This window comes from Betta splendens, chromosome 2, assembly GCF_900634795.4.
Source record: "Betta splendens chromosome 2, fBetSpl5.4, whole genome shotgun sequence".
NCBI lineage: Eukaryota > Metazoa > Chordata > Actinopteri > Anabantiformes > Osphronemidae > Betta > Betta splendens.
In genome coordinates, this window is record NC_040882.2 from 10,208,333 (window position 1) to 10,227,362 (window position 19,030).

Here is a 19,030-nt window from a genome sequence, read left to right on the forward strand (position 1 = left end):
AGTCAGGGCCAGGATTCTGAAAATAGCAGGTACATTCACCTTTGATTATATTATCAAGAAAAAGGCTCTTTATAGAGTTTTAAGAAATGGAAGGCAGCATGCCAGTATACATTGCCAAGTTCATCAACCTGAGTTTGTGATTCGCAGTTATCACAACACGAATACTCGGCTTTGCTATTCTAACATCTGAAAACGTTTTAGCAGAAATGCAACACAACAAATGATCACAATATCTTTTGGGGATGTGGCTCCTAGCATTTAGCTTCTAGCCAGAGCTAACTCAGGTCACTGAGCCATCTCTTGGTTTAGCTATTATACATTTTAATGCTAGGAGGCCTCCTTCATACAGAGCTTATGTGATCCTCTCCTTGCCACCATTCCATTGCAAGTTATTACTATTGCATCTTCTTCCTCACTCTGTTACTTTCAACACATACAGAAGCATGACTTGTGTAATGAATTGGGATGGTGTATGAACTGAACTGAATAAAAATACAACATCTTTCATACAGCAAACCCAGAACTAATGGCAATATACTGTAGGAGAAGGTGAACCGAGGGGAAAATCCATTTTACAGACTGAACAAACACGAGATGAATTTCCCGAACTCTGCTAAACTGATGCATTTACAGTTTATTAATCCTATTTTATTGTCTGTACACAGCCATGTCTACAGCTTCTGTCATTGTGTAAATCTGAGAGCATCTATTTCAGACTTATGTCAGGTTGAATGCTTCACATACACACTACTAACTCAGAATGTGTTAGCTGACCACTGCTACTGTATGTAAATAAAGTCAAGCATTAGATTGCTATGGTGCTGTATATTAGCATCACTTTGACATAAGAAGGCGGGTGACTTATATCAGCTAAAAGACAAATGAATTTGACCAACAGCCTACTTTATTAATGTTGATTTTCCTCCTAAATGTGACACATAGCACAGGTATCCATTAGACACGTAACACGGAGTTGGATTCGAAATACTGGAGGTGAAGCGCACACAAGAGCAGCACATTTCACAGGCAAATGGTTGCTGGAATGACTAATGCCACGTCGAGTGCCTTTCTCCGACACAATAGTCTGACGGTTCCAGTTGCGCTCTCTGATGCCTGTTTATAACTAATGAGCCATGGCTGAAAATTCATCTTGAAATTCTGATCACACGCCTGACATGCTAGAACAGCTTTACTGCTGCCTGACGTGCACTGGACACACATGAACTGTCCATTCAGGGGGTTTGCTGCGTTTCCATTCTGAAATGGCCCCACGTGTCAAGCTGACCTCTCGGCTGAATGTTTTAATCAAAGAGGTCACAGCGTGGGTGAAAGATTTACGGATACGTGGTGTGACATAGGCGACACACCTCCAGCGGATTCACAGGGACACAAGAGTAGCTACAGTAGCAACAGCTGAGGTGGACAATGGCAGAAAAGGCCTGGAGACAACATAATCGCTGCACATTTTGCTGTTTACTGCTTCCTTGCGCCTTAAAATGTTCTTTACAAGCTGAGGGCAGTATTTTCCTTTTATGACATAAACCACTGGTGGAATAACTGTTTTGTAACAGATTTCAGTTAAAACTAATGCAAATCCACGCAACTGTTATTGTTTCTTGTAGATTCCATTAGCAGTAACTCAACACACATCCCCACGGATGATTTTCCCAATAAGACCCAGGTGAGCCATTATCAGGGCACCTGCGGTGCCGCTTGGTCCGTGTGGGCTCACAGGTGGGTCGTGTTCCCTCTGGCACAATGTCCAAAGAGGTCTCCTTGAGTCATCAGCGTTTTGTCCTTCCGCCAAACGGAAATGGAGGGACCAGGTTTCTCTCCACCATTTTAATACAGTAAATGCAGTTGTGGAGCAAAAAGGAAATTTTGAGCGTTGTTGACATGAGACGCCCCCTCCCTTTCCCACTACAGTGTGACATCACAGTGCACATAAAGTACACCAGCAAAAATAATAAAACTGTTAATCTAATAGAGAGTGAAATGAGAACGTTGATAATCAGTCTAATGGCTGCGCAGTAAAAACACACTGTTAGACAGTTGATTAGTTCACCTTAGCGTTAATCCTTAAAGCAAAGACAAACTATTAGTCTGGATTGCTCCAAACAGTAAAAAGAAACACACAACAGCACATCCGTGACACTGTAATAGTACATATTTCTACAGTAATCACAGTTATGAGCCTCACCAGTTTTACCGTGGGAGAAATGTGTTAGAATTTGAGATGCAAACTTGCAAAACAAACAAACAGACAAACAAAGATACAGAGAAGTCGATAGCATGTCCCATAAGCTCTATTTTCCATAAACCCATCATTATTGGAGTGGAGGTTTTACATAGGAACCATAGTCTTTCTAAGCCTTCATCAGCTCTATACTAAATTAGCAGTAGCTTCTCCCATAGGGGCGTCTCATAAAACACATGTGCTTGTGTCCTAAACACTGGCCAGTGTTGTGATATGTGGCCTGACAGCTGCTGGGTGATGGTGGCGGTAAGGGTCTGTGAATTGATCCTGTAGGCCGAGCACACCACCACACCCACCTCTGAGCCCAGCTATCAGCGTGATCATCCCTGGAGTCAAATGAGACATGACAGACTGAAAGCACACAGGGACCCTGGATGCATCTGCACTCAAGAATCCTGGCACTGAGAGGAATCACAAGCATATCTGCCTCACACACAGGAGCCTCTGGTATTCATAAAATAGCAAATCTTTCATTTTGTAAAGGGTGACGCTGCTGCTAATTCATGAAAGCTTCTACAAGAATTATTAACTGATAACTTCACAACTGAGCCACATTTACTCTCTTGACAAGCAACAACAAAGAATGTTATAATGTAACCTTGCACAACCCACTTATTTGGTTCAAGTCTCATTTTAGCTTGAATTAACCCGTGGAAGCCGTTTTAGTCAAACTCTGTCAGTATGAATGGAGAACGATTACAGACACCAAAAGAATTTTTAAAAACATATACGAGCAATTGAACTACTGATCCATTAAATTGCACATCATATCCCATCGACTACTACAGTATCTGACTCACATACTGTAGGAGCCCTTGAGCTAGACATTAAACCTCAATTTCTTCGTCCACGATGACATAGGAGCAAAAACATGCCTCCTGTCTGTGTCACCCATTATAAATAGACATTTAGAATCTAATTGTGTCTGGAGGTGGATATTGTTGCTCTGTGTGCAAATCTAACACAAGATTCCTCAAATTCCACGTGAATGACAAACAGTTACATTGTGTCTATGGTTTGAGAGATAAGAGCATTAATATTAAATTGTGTTTTAAAAGGAAAACAAATAGAAAACCTACAGTGACACGTTTTTAACGTTTTTCACCAATATAAATTCAGTGTTTTTATTAAATAACCTTCAGTATTACGTGTCAAACTGTCGACTTTAGGATGACCTTAAATCACTCTGAAGCTCCACCTGGAATAAGCTCCCAGTAGCAGCTCCCAGTAGCAGCTCCCAGTTGCAGCTCCCAGTAGCAGACATTTGTGAGACACAGCACGTCATCCGTCGTTCAGGGCTCACGTACGGATTCATAACTGAAGCAAACGCAGCAGCATGAAGTCAAATGGACGGAGATGGCGGACGTCAGACGAACCTTAATTGTCGAGGTTTCAAACGGAGCCGAAGGGGCCGCGGCAACTGGCGCCATGTTGATGAAGCGTCCGCGTCAAAGTCGTCCCCGGCGCCGCGACACAATAAATAAATAATTAAATAAATAACAACAAACACAGGAGCCCGTCGACCTGGCCGCGGCCGTCACCGCAGCGCTCGTGCCTCCCCCCAGCGACGCCACCGGCGGCTCGACGACTCCCGGGAAGCAGCGGCAAAATAACAAGAAAGGCGGCGGCGGCGGCGGCGGCACGCGCGTGCACGCACGTACACACGCAGACAGGGGGGCGTGCGCGCACCGGTGAACAAATGACTGAGATTGAGGGTTTTAGCAGGCACCCCCCCCCCCCCCCCCCACACACACACACACACACACCCAAACCCGGGGTCTGGGAGCCACGGCCGCGTCCTTGATCTGCGACTGCGAAGGCTTCGAAGCGCGCTTCAATTGGACTAATTGCGTTTATCCCGCGTTACCTGTCGTCTCTGCCCGGAGGCCCGCAAATAAACACAGACACTACAGGTGCGCGAAAAGGCTCAAAACCCCATTTCTGTGACACGTACGTGGAAAACAATGGTGCAGCAGGTTCTCAGTCATAAAATAACGCGCTGGAGGTCTGGGCGTGTCCTCCAGATGTGTGTATGGCTGATCGTCAATCCCGCACACGGGCAGCGAGCGGCTCACGCAAACCCACCGTTTATGAAGCATCTTGAGATCTTGGCATCACGTCTCCTTTCGCATCACGCGCGTGATAAATTCACCGGACGCCAGCGGAGCTCTAACTGTTCCCTCCCTGAACGTCGGGGGATGCAAATATGTGATGCTGGGTTTGTTTGTCACGACGTGGAGGTTATTTTGGTCCATTTCTACTTTTTAAAATTAAACGCAAAATGACGCCGACTCCGCATGAAGCATTTAAATAAGGGGTGACGTGTCAGTCTGTGCATCAAAACGCACGTTTTGTGAAGTTACCGTGTATTTAAAATGCATAAATTGGCGACGTGATAGAAATGAATTATGAATTATCCGCGTTATTGTCATAAAATATCAAGAATAGGACCAAACGTTCATACCTAAAGCATTCTTTATATAAAACGAGCAAACGTAACGTCAGATGTTGTATGTCCTTTAAACTACTCCAGCATCCTTGTGTTAAAAGCTGAGAACCTTCTCCAAAGATCTGGATACTCACCACCATTACGGCGCCCAGCAGGTGGGGACCCTGAAGGTAGATCCCATAGTCAAAGAATAATCCCTTTTTAGGCGGATGAGACGTCGATTTGCGATTAAAGCCCTTCTCTCCGTTTTAGCAAATCCCTCACCGAGGCTCTGTGGACGATCATTTAATAAGAGCTTCTTTGATTTCCTTTTCTCCTTGCCGTGCCGAAATCAATCCGCGCTTCCGGTTGGCGAGGTATCGCAGGCTGGAAATGAATGTCCTTAAAGCTGCGACTGTCACAAGATGGCCTGGCTGGAGTTCACTTCCAGAAAATATCAAAGTCACAGGGGAAGGACACCAACAGGAACCTGTTGTCAGTTATAACTATACAGTACGCATCAATTGCACCTACATAGAAATATTATTATAAAACGTTCTGCGAGGGAATAATTGATAAATTATGCATTAATAATTATTATTTAATAAAGATATTGCATGTTTATTTCTGAACTATTACACTGATGTAATAAATGTGCATTTATTCTACGAAATAACTAACTTTGCAAATCGTCACATTTTTCACAGACCCATTTATTTATATTATCTATATTGTATAGGTTCCATAACAGATAATAAGAATTTTCAAATGCAGGAAATTTGGTTAGTTGTTGTAATATGAAATGTTAAGTGCCTAGTTTTTTACTGTTAAAATCCCTTTAATGTCACAAACTACGTCATGTTTTACATTTTGATACTTTTTCTTCGCATGTTACTGATTCATATAAACACTCTAATCTCATATTTCGTTTTTTCTTATTTGATCAACAATCTACTTACAGTACACATTAAGATTAGCTTTCAGGCTATTAATCCTACAGGCAGTCGTTTTTGTACCTAACTGCTAAATTCAATATTCAGAATGAAGGTGGAGAAACTTACACGTGTGTGCTCACGTGGAGACCACACCAGCAGAGCGGACACCAGTTTACACAACTTCTCGTGAATTTGTCTGGTAAATTTACGCCACCTACTGGACACACCGGCACATTACACAGAAACTCACAGCTGCGCCAAGAGCAAAGTTTTTATCAACAGGTGGAAAAATAAAGCAGGTGGAAGCATATAAAAACTAAATATTGGATAAACTGCGAGTAAGTGTGAATACATAATAAATATAAACAAATTTTTTTTACGCATTTATTTTTGAGCTGATAGAAAATATTTTGAGTAAAGTAACAATATGTATATTTAAAATGTTTTGATAAAGCACAAACTTTTTACAATTACTACACTTAGTACAAGATGATTTACTAATGTAAGCATGTACATGATGTACAGAATTACATTTCTTAGTATTTAATTATAGCTTCCACACCAAAATATAAAATTTATATAATGGACATGAATTTAACTCTTGGTTTTGCTCAAAGAGTCACAATTAGCAAAGGTGGCCACACCCTGGAGCTCAGTGTAGTATGTGATCATCACATGGGCCCAGAAGGTTTCACTTCACTCTGTGACATATAACTGTAAAGGGTGGGTTGTACGCATAAACAGGTCTAATACACAACATTTATCTGTTCAATGAAATGTCAGGAAACACACTCAACATTGATTTGATCCTTATGTGGTCTGTATATTTATATGTAACTACAACTAGGGCTGTTAAAACAGAGAGAGAGAGAGAGAGAGAGAGAGAGAGAGAGAGAGAGGCAGTTTCAGTTCTTCATCTGTAAAGCAAAACAAGCATGAGCCTTGGAAATTAGTTATTATTCAGACACTTAAAGCTTATAATATTTTGTTGTTTTTTAATGTTATTTTATAGTTTAATATGCATGTTGGTAATGAACATCATTGACTACAGATATATAATAAAATGCACAAAGCTTGTCGGCCTGTTTGAATATCATATCATTTCATTTTAAAGCTGGTAGCAGAGAAAGCATAAAACCGTATCCCCAGGAGGATTCAAAGTATTGTTAGCAACACAGAGGGAGTTTCCATGTCCACAGTGTTTCCCTGTGTCTGTCCAGAGGAACGAGGGCGTCTGCTGTCCCCAGTCCTACTTGGCAGCTATCTGTGACTGCGGCTGCATGTTTCATTAAGAGCAACGTGAAGAATTTAGAGTCCCAGTCAGACGCCGGGATGTCAGAATTAGGTTGCAGCACGTCTCCATGCTCAGAGGAGTCATTTGGTTTGTCACTCGGCATAACACTCCATATTAGCCCCCCTGACCATCAAGTGTGGAAAAGCAAAGGCGGTTCAAATGAGTTTACACACATGAACCCACTCTCAGCAAACTACTGGATGAAAACACTTCCTGAGTTTATGTCAATCTATTCCAGAGTTTACAGAAGCCTAAACATGGATGTTGAAGAGAGAATAGCGCTAGGAAATGAACAAATTCTTACTTCCTTTAACAGGAAAAATAAAGCTTGAGTATCACAAGTCCAGTCCAGTGTTCATTATGCTATAATGTACGTCTGAGCTAAATCTATCTCCGTCCTCTGTATGCGTTCAAGAGAAATAACTTGACAGTTTCCATTTTGTACCTGTTAGTAAACTTGCAATGCACAGTATGAAAGTATGTGCCTGGATGTTCCTCCACTTTGCAACATGATATGTGTCAATACAGACTGAGACAGACTGCATGGTGTGTGACTCACAGGCTTTCTGTTCATCTGGTAGTCATCAAAAGGAGTTCATTAGCCTCAACAGTTACACAGTGATCTGTTTACTGCAGCCAGCCACTGCAGGAGCTCATTGATTCGCCATTGACAGACTTCACAATGAGATTACACGATTCCAGTTGGCGTGGACATGTGCTCTTTGTGCTTAATTTCATTATTATGCTATTCCCACTTCACTGCATGTTACTGCTCACCTACTGTACTGTACACAGATTAATCAGTGCCTCCATCTTATAGACACTATTGTGAGAACATAAATGGGAATTTTTATGCTAAAGGTATAAATGGGGTGATTAACATTGATTATTTACACTGAAGAGGTACATTAGAGTGGTTATGGACGTAATAATAACCTAAAAAGACTGTAAAGTTATGACAGTAGCTCTGTTAGACTGTACCTGCTAATGTTAGCATGCTAACAGTAACAGTTATGTTTAATGCTGCTGTGTTAGCTTTTGATAATAAAAAGTACAATTTAAGTGTTTTATAGTAATCAAGGCTACAGACAAGCTTATTTTAGACTAATGACAGTCTGACATGAATGTGACTCATTCAGCTGAATCAGGACACAGTGACTATGTATGGCAGCTGCTTGACCGACAAGCAGGTGCGATTTTCCAGTGAAACTCAAACAGCAGTGTGTAAAAACTAAATATAATATGAAAGATCAGCACAAACTCTACATGCTCACAGGCAAGGCTCCCATGTGTACGGCACCTACCATCACCACCAGCACCCACAGCGCACAGACAAACACAGACATGCACAGTGAGGTCACGTGACTGGGCGGGGCTTGTAGGTGTGGCGGGGATTAGACGGGGGAAATACAGTGACCCCCAGTCCGTCTCATCCTCACTCCACTCCTTATAACTACCCTCACAGCCAAGAAGAGAAAGTTGAAGGAGAATGGGAACAACCCGCAGACACAGGTAAATGGGACTAGAACAGGCTATGGATGAATGCTGGGCACAATCAATTAAAGGTGGTGGCTATAGTACCGTAGCATGGAGAGACGGGCTATTCACAGCACTAATCCCTCTTACCGGAGGAGCTTATTTGGATCTCAGCATTACTGCTCGAACAACACGCCCGAAGAAGAACACGACCAAGTGATCCGTGTCTGTCTCATTGTTGCAGTCATTTTACAGCCTAATTAGATACTTTCAAGTACAGGACACCATTATTTATACATTATTTTTTTATACATTTATATATATTCAACATTTGCAGGGGGAACAGTGACATGCGTTTAGTAGAACTGTGTGTTAGAGCTACTGTATTAGGACTTGGGTTAGAACAAGTTCGTGAATTTGCAGATAAATAGGCTAATTTCTTGTTTATTTGAATAAGCGTAATGTTGAGTGAACATGTGTTGAATTTTAATGTCAATAAACCGGTTACCTGGTTTAATGTAGGTCATTCAGTCCCGTTAAAGTTTAGCGCATTTATTTGAATAAAGCAACCACGTCACAAAACACCCAAGTCAAGTTTTGTCACATCAGCCCGACTCGCGCTCATCTGTGCGCGCGCGGCGCAAAAGGGCGCGGTGGCGCGCGCCGGCTGACGGACAGATGCGCGCAGCTGCCGCGCCCGCACGCTCCAGTGCGCTCGCGAGGGCGTTGGCTTTCAGTCGAGCCGCTTCCGAGGAGAGCGGCAACGCGGGGTCAAAGGTGAAGGCGGTGGGAGGTTAAAGGGCTGCGGGGAGGCGGCGGGCGGCGGTAGTTCAGCGGAGAGGATCCGGGAAACGCGGCGACGCTGCACCACAGCCCGCTGCGGGGCCGTGCTTTGTAACTACCCTCCCGTAGTTTCCTGTGGGAATAGTTGCATTCGGAAGTTAAGCGTTAAAAGAAGGTAACTTCTGACAGTCCGTTAATGTGTATTAGCTAATTCTTTGTCATTGTGTAGCGCGAGTGAACTGTATTGATTGTATTTTTACTCAGTCGGTTATTCATTAATTGTCATGAATGCCTGCGCTTGTGTTGTTTTTTGTTGTTTCCAGGTTGATAAGGCTGTGTTTGTATTGTGATGGGCTAAATATTAACGGCAGCAGCTGTAACTCTGGTGCCACACTAGTTAGAATGTTTAATAGTTAATTCAGTTTCCCATTCTGTGATTGTAGTGTACGAGATTAAATAGCTTTACTGTTTCATTTGTATTTGGAGAAGTTCTCAGGTAATGACACAGACTGTGATTTACAGCATTTGTTGTCACTGAAGCTCATGTTAACCACTGTCCCTGCTTGGACTCCTAATGAGCATTTTGAGGGAATAGCTGCATCACACTAACACTCAGTTAAAGCCAACATTTGTTTAGGCAGCTGAGAGCCCAAATCTCATTCCTGAAATGCTTATAGGCAGCTGAACGACGTGTAGCCCAGGCAGGAAAGGAGACTGTGAAATTGCTCCTGCAGTGATTCCTAATTCTGGAGTGCATTTTCTGCTAACGATGCTTCATGTCTTAGGAGGTTTGCCTGACATCTGAGGTTCTTTCAAGATGGATGAGCCAGGGAATCCGCTGGACAGAGACCTCTCCCTTTGTGTGGTTCTGCCAGGTGGGCTAGAGAGGAAGGCCCTGGTACACGGAAGGTGGGTTCTCTGAACATCTCTACAGCTCTATATGAACTTATTGTCTATAGTATATGAGTTAGGTTAACTATACTATTTTGTTTTCTGTGTACTGTAGCAAACCAGTTATGGACTTACTAGTCACCCTTTGTGCGAGTTACCACCTTAATCCGTCCGATTACACAGTGGAGGTGCTGTCAACCAACAAGAACAACATCAGCTTTAAGCCAAACTCTCCAATTGGGTCTCTTGAGGCTGAGAAGATTGTGCTGAAGCCAAAAGGAGTGGAAGAAAAGCTTGTGGCGCCATACATGCCTGAGGTAAACAAACACGATTACTAAGAGGAAAACTAATTGGAAATCAATATTTCTCTTCTCGTACTGTAAAAAGTTTAATTTCATAGCATAATATCCAGACTAATTGTTTCTGTTTCCAGGCAACTGTACGCCTGTTGATCAACTATAATAAGTCCCATAAGGCCGTGGTGCGAGTGAATCCCAAAGTGCCCCTCGAGATGCTGCTGCCAGTCGTGTGTGACAAGTGCGAGTTTAAAGTGGAAACAACAGTCTTGCTGAGAGACTGTCGGTCCTCAGAGCCGCTGGACATGAACAAAACCCTCACCGACCACGGATTGAGGGAGGTGTTTGCCAGAGACACTGCTGTTAAAGAGCCTGAGCATCATCATCCGCATCACACCATAGATCAAGCAGGTACGTGAGGCCACACAGTGTGTATGGGAGATACGATGATGATGATGATGATGATGATGATTATGATGCTGCTGTGTTTTTTTTTTTACTCAGTTACTCCAAGAGAATTTATGTCACCAGCTCCACTAGAAGGTAACCGCCTCACATGCTGTTTTTATACCGTTGCACGCTGTTTATATTGCATTGCATTGTTTTGCTCTTGGTCTTATGAATTGAATTGTAGACGTGCCAAAGAAGGAGAAGAAACAGAAGGAGAACACAGGTTTCCTCAGTTTGTTCAGAAGAAAGAAGAAGAAAAATGGACTGGTAGGTTATCAGCATACAACGATAATGATGTAATACTGTATCTTACTGAACGTAGATTTTGACCAAAGTGATAATTACGTTTCCTTAAGGAAAGGGCAGGAAGTGCTCCGGCCTCTCCTGGTGGAAGCAAACCATTGTCAGTCAGCACCATGGAACGGACCCTGTCCTCCTGTAACCACGTGCAGGCGGAGCTGCCCAAGAAGAGACGGGCCCCTCAGCCGCCCATGGGTGCATCGCTGAGTGTTCCCAACAACCTCGGCACCTGTCACCTCAGAGGAACACAGGTGGGTTGGAGTTGAACCGATAAAATAAATTCACCAAATTCACCAGTGAGTCAGATTTACTCCTGGTTATTTTGCATTCAAAATGATAAAAATGTGCAAAAAGATTTTTCACACATTGCATAATTTAAATACTGACAGAGCACAATGCAAGCAATAGGACAAGCCATATTAAAATTATTGTTTCCCCATAGAGATCTGCAGAATCTAGGTTACGAAGTACTAAGAGGAGGGCCCCACCTCCACCCGGTGCAAACCCACACCAGGAGCCTCATGAGGACACACCGGTTAAAGGTAAAACCTTCATTCATGATCAATGACCTGTTCTGGAAGATGGCTGCTGCATCCAGCACCGGAAGCATTTTAAAAACCATGCCATCATGACATAAAGCAAGTGCTGCCATTTAAAGGTAAAAGCTGTGTCAGTCCCATTGTTAATGCAGCATATTATGTTTATTTTGCCATCTAGTGGCGATTGTTGAGGCTGCACTCTTTAAACAGTACAATTGCTAGAATATGCTGCTGGTATAATCCCAGTTGACCTTCTACAGTATTTCAATGGAAATCAAATGGGTTTAGAGTGGACGGGGGTATTGTATCTGGCAAATCCTTGCAGCTTCCCACAGTTCCACACAGGGTCAAGAGAGATTGAAGTTAAATCAAGATTAAAATGTCAAAGCGAATGGCATCAAATGGAAGATTTAGCAGTTAAATCCTGCACAGAACACAGCTTTTATCAGTCTGAACAATTTAACCCTGTTCAGGGCAATTAAAGTGACCCCGGGCCTTGTTCATAGGACATATTGGCTTCAGTGTGCTCCCAGATAAATCCCCCTATTGTCCGAGCTTCCAGTCCCCTGCATTAGTCTGCCTGACATACTGTAGGTCCCCAGCTTGGGTCCAGGTTTTCTCTGTCTTCTCTGCTCTGCTGATCTGCTTTCACACACTGCAGTGTGCAATCATCGTTTGGGTTATTAAGGAAGCGTAATTAAGTCAGGAACACTTCGCTGTCCAGTTCAGCGGCATGGGTTTAAATGAAAACAGTGAATGTTTAGGGCGACGGTGTTTTAATTATGGCAGGAAATTGCCTTCAGCGTCGTCAGGGTCTCGGTTCACTCCCTCTCTCACTGTTATGTTAGCTGTGACACACTGCTGAGCTGGTAGAGAAAGCTACTCCCAGCCAAGATGATGATCACGCTTCTCGTCCTGCATTTGAGCACGTTTCCACCGTACGACATCAACAATGTGAATCAAGTTCTGGGATGTGAACTTTGGGTCGTGTTTGAGAGGTCAAGGTCGTTGCCCTAAAGCTGAGCTTTCTCTCCTGCTTCCAGACTCTGTGCTACCTGATGGGGGTGATTGAGGGCTGCTGCTGCTGCTGTCTCCTTTTCCTCTCCCTAATCCTCCTTTCCACCCTCCTCCTGCTGCTTCATTGGCCTCTTCTTCCTCCTTCCCATATTAGTGGCTTTTATGGACGTTGTGTCATTGTGGCCTGCTGTTTATTGTCCTCTTAACTGCTTTTATTGTTTTGCTAGAGTTCTGTAAGATTTGTAACTCCCTTTTTTATTAGAGGGTGAGGTGTGTAGCAGCAGATTGGCTCCACAACATGACATCATTTAGAAGCTGAAGCCACTTAAACCTTATTATATATTTAACGAATTAGAATTTAATAAATTAGAATTAAGAAGTTTTTAAGTTAGAAGTCATCTTAATAGGGCCGGCTTCTTTTTGTAGTACCGTCCATAGTATTTTGAAGCTTTTTATTTTTGTGTGTTGGTTTTGGTGATAATGAGGGTGCATTATTTTTATGAACCATATTTTGGATTATTAGCCAGTTTGCGACTTTTTCAACTTTGAATATTTAATTCAACCTTGATCCTTAATTTTAAATTAAAATGAGTTATTCTCTAAAGGTATTCTAGAAAGTAAATATTTAATGTGTTTTGCGTTTGCTTTATTTGTATTTTAGGCTTTTACTGTGTTGTTTTGTGATATTCTTGCTCTAATATTTCTAACCTCTCCAACTCTTATTTTGAAAAGTGAATGTCACTGAGTGTTTCTTGCTTCTCCAGGGACTGTAGCCTCTCTGAACGCTCTGGAGGAGTTGAGAGAAAGTGATGAGTCAGACTCTCACAGTCCGTCAGCGTGCTTTTCTTCCTCGACCTGTCCGTCAAAAGTGCGGTCGTCCTCGTGCTCCGCGCGCTCGTCGCTTGCTCATCTGGCCGACCCGTACCTGCCTTCGTTTCGAGGGGCCGACATTTCTGACGCTCGCTGCGCCCTCGCCACCATCTTGACGTCTTCGATCTCTAAAGGAATGCTGGTCAAGCGCTTGAGGAATTCTGCCACATTACCGAAATTACACAACAGCTCCTCGTTAGTATCTGTAACGCAGCAGTGGCCAGATAACGGGGTCTGTGCTGGACACGAGTCCATTCTGAACTCTAAGCTTCCCACTGAGCCTGAGTGGGACGATCCTGTCGAGAGGAAAGTAATGACCACTTTCAAGGTGGTCCCCTGTAAGAAACAGCAGTCCCAGGATCCAGAACTTGATCTGGACGCCTCAGACCAGTGCCAGAGCCCAATGGAAGATAAGCAGAGTGAGGGCGAGAATAATCCAACTGCAGCTGAGGAGGATTTATGCTCTGCTCTCGGATCAGAGAGTGAAACATCTTCTCCGGAGGTTCAGACTCCTGATAGTCCAGACTCTACTTTACCTGCGCTCATTTCAGCCAGTGAGGAACGTCTAGCTTTGCCTCCTCCTGAGGATGCAGACGAAAGGCAAAAGACAAAGGAAGAGGATGAAAGTGAGGTCACAGCTGAAATGACACCAGCTGCACCGGGGGATCCTCCTGGTGCTGTTCGGATCGACTCGGATCAAAGTGAAGTTCCTCCAAGTCCCAGTGAAGAGTCAGACCACAGCGGTTCAGATGCAGATGATAAGGAAGATGAAGAGAGATTGGTGAGTGAAGAGGAACAGGGGGGAGACAGGTTTCCTCCCCCTCCTCCACCTGTTTTCTTTAACGAAGCTGTAGACGTCATGGAGCAGGAAGAAGACCGTGCTGCTACTGCTTCGAGCCGCTCACCGACCGCCGATACTCCTGCTCTGTCCTCACCCCACCCATCAAGTCCTGCCTGCAGCAGGCAGAGCGAGGGCCCCAGCGTGGACCAGGACCCGGCCCGGTCCGCAGCGGCACCTGAGCTCCCGGACAAGACGAGCGCAGCCCCGTCCAGGTTTGCTGAGGCGGTGGCGCTGGCTGTGCAGAGGTCCCGTCTGCAGAGTCAAGGCAAGGCTTTGGACCAGCCGGCGCCGGGTGAGCCACACGGGACGGTCCCCTCCGCACACAGGTCCACATATCAGCACGGTGAGTTCTAGACTTGATTCATTCTATGATGTAGTTTCAAAGTTGGGTGAGTCACTAAACTACTTTTTTAATTTAATTCAGTTTTATTTATACAGCACCTATTAACAACATAAGTTATCTCAAGGCAATTTACAAGGTTTAAGACCTTGACCTGCTAAAAATCCAAACAAGCGAGTTCTTTAATTGTAGCCGATCAATAAATGTAAATGTATATATTAATTTATTTATCCACATACAATATATACATTATTCATATCATTTTTTTTTTTAACTTTTACAAAATGTTATGAGCAACAGTGGAGAATAAAAAAAAAATCCCTGTTTCAAGAGGAAGAAACTTCCAGATGAATGGATCAGTGTGGGTGCTTGACTGGTTGGGGAGAGGCAAGAATAACAACTACTACTTTTGTGTCTATGAAACATTGCAAGATCCTAGTCCTGCTAGATAATAAAATAACATTTGACTTGTTTCCTATACACTAAAACATGTTACGCTTTGAACACACTGCCACACAGAGACGCATCTTGATGAGCGCATTTCTGCAGGTTTGACTGTGATGAGTCAGATGAACCGGAGTGTAGGTTCTGAATCCTGTCTGTAGAGGAAACCTGCTGTAAATATTTGTGTTGGGTTTTAATCTGTCCTGCTGCAGGTGCCTGACGGGCTTCCTCACACACCTTCATGTGGAAGTCCTTGTTTAGGGTGAGGATGATAAGCTGATGGAGGATCTAATGCTTCAGGTATGTGGATCGGCCCCGGACAGAAGCAGCAAGTTTTACATTTCCAGTCCACAAAGACTGTTTAAGTTCACATGGACAGGATGAAAATACTGGATATTTTCTAGCCAAATATGCAGGACACGAGCTGTTAAACTGTCCACGTCCTGTTTTTTTTCTCTACTTCCTTTTGAATTTTGACTCAACATGTGCCAAGGTGGAATCAGCCCTCACTAAGTAATGAGAGCTTTTCTGTGTAAATTAAGTGACTGGGGACATTGCAGCCATCCACTCATTGTGTGTTTGTGCCCAAGTGTGTGTTCTGTGTGAAGAATGCAGTATATTTGCTTTTTGGTCACCAGGTGGCAGAAGAGTATTGTTTCTAATTTTAACTCCTTGACCGTCTGCTTGTGTTTTTATTTTATTATATGAATTGTGACGGCTGTATCACAAGTGACACGTTTGTGTATTTAATGAGTAAATATTGTTTTGTATTTACTGGGCAGAAATTAATTAAATAAACCTTTAATTCTGTATTTAATTCCTTTCGTGGTACCTCAGTCCATCCATTCCACGGGCATTCCCACAATGGAACAAAATAAAATGCAGAACTTAATAAGGACACAAGAATTTCCTGCATTTCCAGAAACAGAATAAAAAAAAATCCTCCTTGTTGGAAAGTAGTTTTATGCCAAACACCTTCGTGAATAAACTCAGTCCACTTTGCTCACATGCACACACTGTTATGTCTTTAACGGACCCACACCTCCCGGCAGTACTGCATAGCTATACTTGGGTGCCAAAAGAATCCGCACTACTATACGTATTGATCCATCCTTGGCCTTGGAGGAACAGCAAGGAGCTGTGCGAGGTAGAGACCAAGCCAGAACTGCCTGTGGCTAAAGCTCCTTGTTTGCCAGGCCTCGACTGAGTGGGCTCGCTGCAAGACTTTCTCTCCCTTTCTCTCTACATTACTCGCTCGTCCTGAAGGAGAGACGAGGGGAGAGAGAGAGAGAGAGAGACAGAAGGACGGGTTGCTGGTGGATGATGGGAGGTGACCGTTGACCCTGTCGTGTTTCTGCGGCGCTACCCCCAGAGGGGGCGCCCAGCCCTCAAGGGCACAGCCGTGTCACACCGCCGTTGTCATGGAGAATGCCATTACTGCCCCTAAGGGAGAGAGCCACGTCTGGCTTTAAAAAAAAAAAAGTCTGTGGAAAGAGAAACACACACACACGGTGGACAGAAGCTCTTTTCCTGCCTGAAGCAATGATTTCCAACACAAGTGACAACTCGGGCATAATCCTTTTTTAGCAGCGAAAGGTTGAATTTCAACCTGAGCGCCAGGGTCCATGATTACGCAGACACGTGAAAGCTGGATTTCTAATCCACAGCAACATGAAATGCTACCGTGTCGCGTAGATTTACGATTCAGCGTCTGACGTCGGAGGCCGTCGCGGGGCGGTTTAGCTGGACGTTATCTCTGGAGACGGGCGCAGACGAGCGGCCTGTGTAAAGACTGGGCCGGCGGAGTATTCTGACGGCTGAGGTGCCTTATCGTGCCATCGTACCGTTACGAACAGGAGTAATGGCTGAGTGTAAGTTTGACGACTGGATCAGAAGGCCTCGGAACTGCAGCTCCTCTGGGGGGTTCAGCAGTGGATCAGGACCTGCAGACACGTGGGGAGTGAAAGCTGACAAAGTCAATGCTGGACCTGACAGAAAGGTGCCAGAACACTCTGTGCATCACACGCTGTTGTCTCTAACACCGGATGTGCTGGACAAACCCACGTCCCGACTCCAGAGGTGCCGTGGAGTCCAAACATCTCAACGGGTCCGAGCTGATTTGGGAGCAGAGCAGAAAGCAGCACTTTGAGCAGCTGGTCATAATCTTATGGCTGATCTGTGTGTCTTTTACGCTACCTGCAGTAGAACATGGCAGACTGAGCAATGGGCTCTAACCGCTGCTCACCCGACGTTCAGCCCGCTTGTTTAGCCGACAGAATGACTGATGACGTCCTCGGCGCTGTGTTTCCCCCAACTCTCCCTTCTCATTACTCGCTCCACAATATCGTTAACAAGCCACAAACTCTGAGCCGTGTTTCGCTCGGATTTGAAGCCAGTGTTCAACAGGTACCGCGGGTCACCATGGAAACGGGGGTCTCGTCCAGCTTTCCCCCGAGTCTGGGGCGGATTTATGTTTGTAAAACTTTTATTAGATTAATTTCTGAGTAAAGGGGCGGAAGTTGTTCACATTACTCAGCTCACATGGGAGGTTGTGCACCACAAGCCGCACATAAATTATTGTATTAGACAAAATAGTGTATTTTATTTAACTCAATGCAAGTGTCTAGTTTTTACATTGTCAAGAAAATTCAACCAATTTTCTTTAAATCTATATTGAGTTGAGTGAGACCTCCCAGCATGCACTGTTTTATCACTAAGGCGGTCTTGTGCATGTAAAAATTACTGTGATCTTAGCACATTTTTGTACCTTTTTAATAGCTGTAGCACAATACACTTGATTAAAACTGAGTGAAGTCACAATGTAAATGGATAAACAAGAGCTAAGACTCATCTTCTCAACATAAACACTTTTAACCAAGGAAGTCATTTTGAAATAGTTACATACATTTAGTTTGATTTTCTAATGGAGTCACTGAACTGTCTGGCAGCAGTTCATTTTACAAGTGCAAATTATAGAGTATGTGACCCTTTTTTGACCCCATACTGAATATTCTTGTGAGGCTCATCCTTGTACAGTAATGTACAGGAGCCTATAGGAAACTGTAGCAGAGCTGTGAAGACCTGACCACACTGACTTGGCTCATGCTCTGACCCTAAACCCTGACGCATCAAAAAACACAATGAACTGTAAACACTGGAAACTGCAATGTTGCATCAAAATGATATTTATATACATGTGTAATATATTTAAAAAATCTGATCAAATACCGATTTAAATATGTAAGTTTACCAACAAATTAAAATCAAATGTATCTGCTATATATCAACCAAAATAAGGCAATGTTTAATTAGGATAATATTTACCTAAAAAAGTATGATTTAAAGTTCTTAAAATGTTACAATTTTACAGTGTAAAATGTATTGAATTAAACAACATATTTTTTCCAGATACTCAGTTTAATTAGATTTTTCTCAGTTCTTTACTCAATAAAATTGAAATTCTCCTCCAACTATATATAATAGAGTAAGCATAACAATAAGACTTGGCCCACGTACTGTAGCCGACTTCAAGAACGTAAAAAAAAAAAACACGCCCAGCTCCAATCAATAAGACAATAGCAGGCCCACACAAATAGCGGTAATGCACATTTATCATTTATTTATTCCTTCATCTCTTCATTCATCTCTATTTAGTTATCCATGAGATGTCTTTGCCTTGTGGTCTGAAGATGCCCACGAGCTGCAAGAAGTCGGAATCTGATTATAAAACAGCGAGGAGGCCCAGGGCGTGCTTCGCTGGATGCGCCGTGTCTGCATGTGTGTTACGGTGCACATGTCCATTGTAGACTGCTAATATATGTGTGTTTACATGGCACCTCCATGCTTGGGTAGAAATAATCAATAGATGA

The 19,030-nt window shown here is 43.5% G+C and overlaps 2 protein-coding genes across 7 annotated transcripts in view; one reads left to right on the top strand and one right to left on the bottom strand.

Annotated features, from left to right (window-relative positions):
• LOC114869797 (sodium channel protein type 2 subunit alpha-like) overlaps positions 1-5,100 on the bottom strand; it is a 31,096-nt gene extending 25,996 nt beyond the window's left edge. For 3 of the 5 annotated variants that reach the window (XM_029174306.2, XM_029174332.2, XM_029174294.2), the window contains exon 1: positions 4,841-5,100. The gene's annotated coding sequence lies outside the window, so the exon portion shown is untranslated. Of the gene's footprint in view, positions 1-3,633; positions 3,827-4,342; positions 4,453-4,840 lie in introns of those variants that run through there. The other 2 variants (XM_029174323.3, XM_029174314.3) reach the window with 2 other exon arrangements.
• Positions 5,101-8,303: 3,203 nt separating this feature from the next.
• Positions 8,304-15,978, top strand: LOC114851170 (cordon-bleu protein-like 1). Of its 2 annotated transcripts, none has more exons than XM_029142784.3 (10): positions 8,304-8,426; positions 9,959-10,082; positions 10,180-10,381; positions 10,498-10,771; positions 10,865-10,903; positions 10,995-11,077; positions 11,167-11,361; positions 11,553-11,652; positions 13,431-14,720; positions 15,374-15,978. In XM_029142784.3, the coding sequence occupies exons 2-10, from the start codon at positions 9,991-9,993 to the stop codon at positions 15,379-15,381; spliced, it is 2,283 nt and encodes a 760-aa protein (XP_028998617.1). In that variant the 5' UTR covers positions 8,304-8,426; positions 9,959-9,990; the 3' UTR covers positions 15,382-15,978. The 2 variants fall into 2 exon arrangements, with proteins under 2 accessions (XP_028998617.1, XP_028998616.1); XM_029142783.3 differs by lacking the exon at positions 8,304-8,426 and adding an exon at positions 9,115-9,348.
• Positions 15,979-19,030: the final 3,052 nt, after the last annotated feature.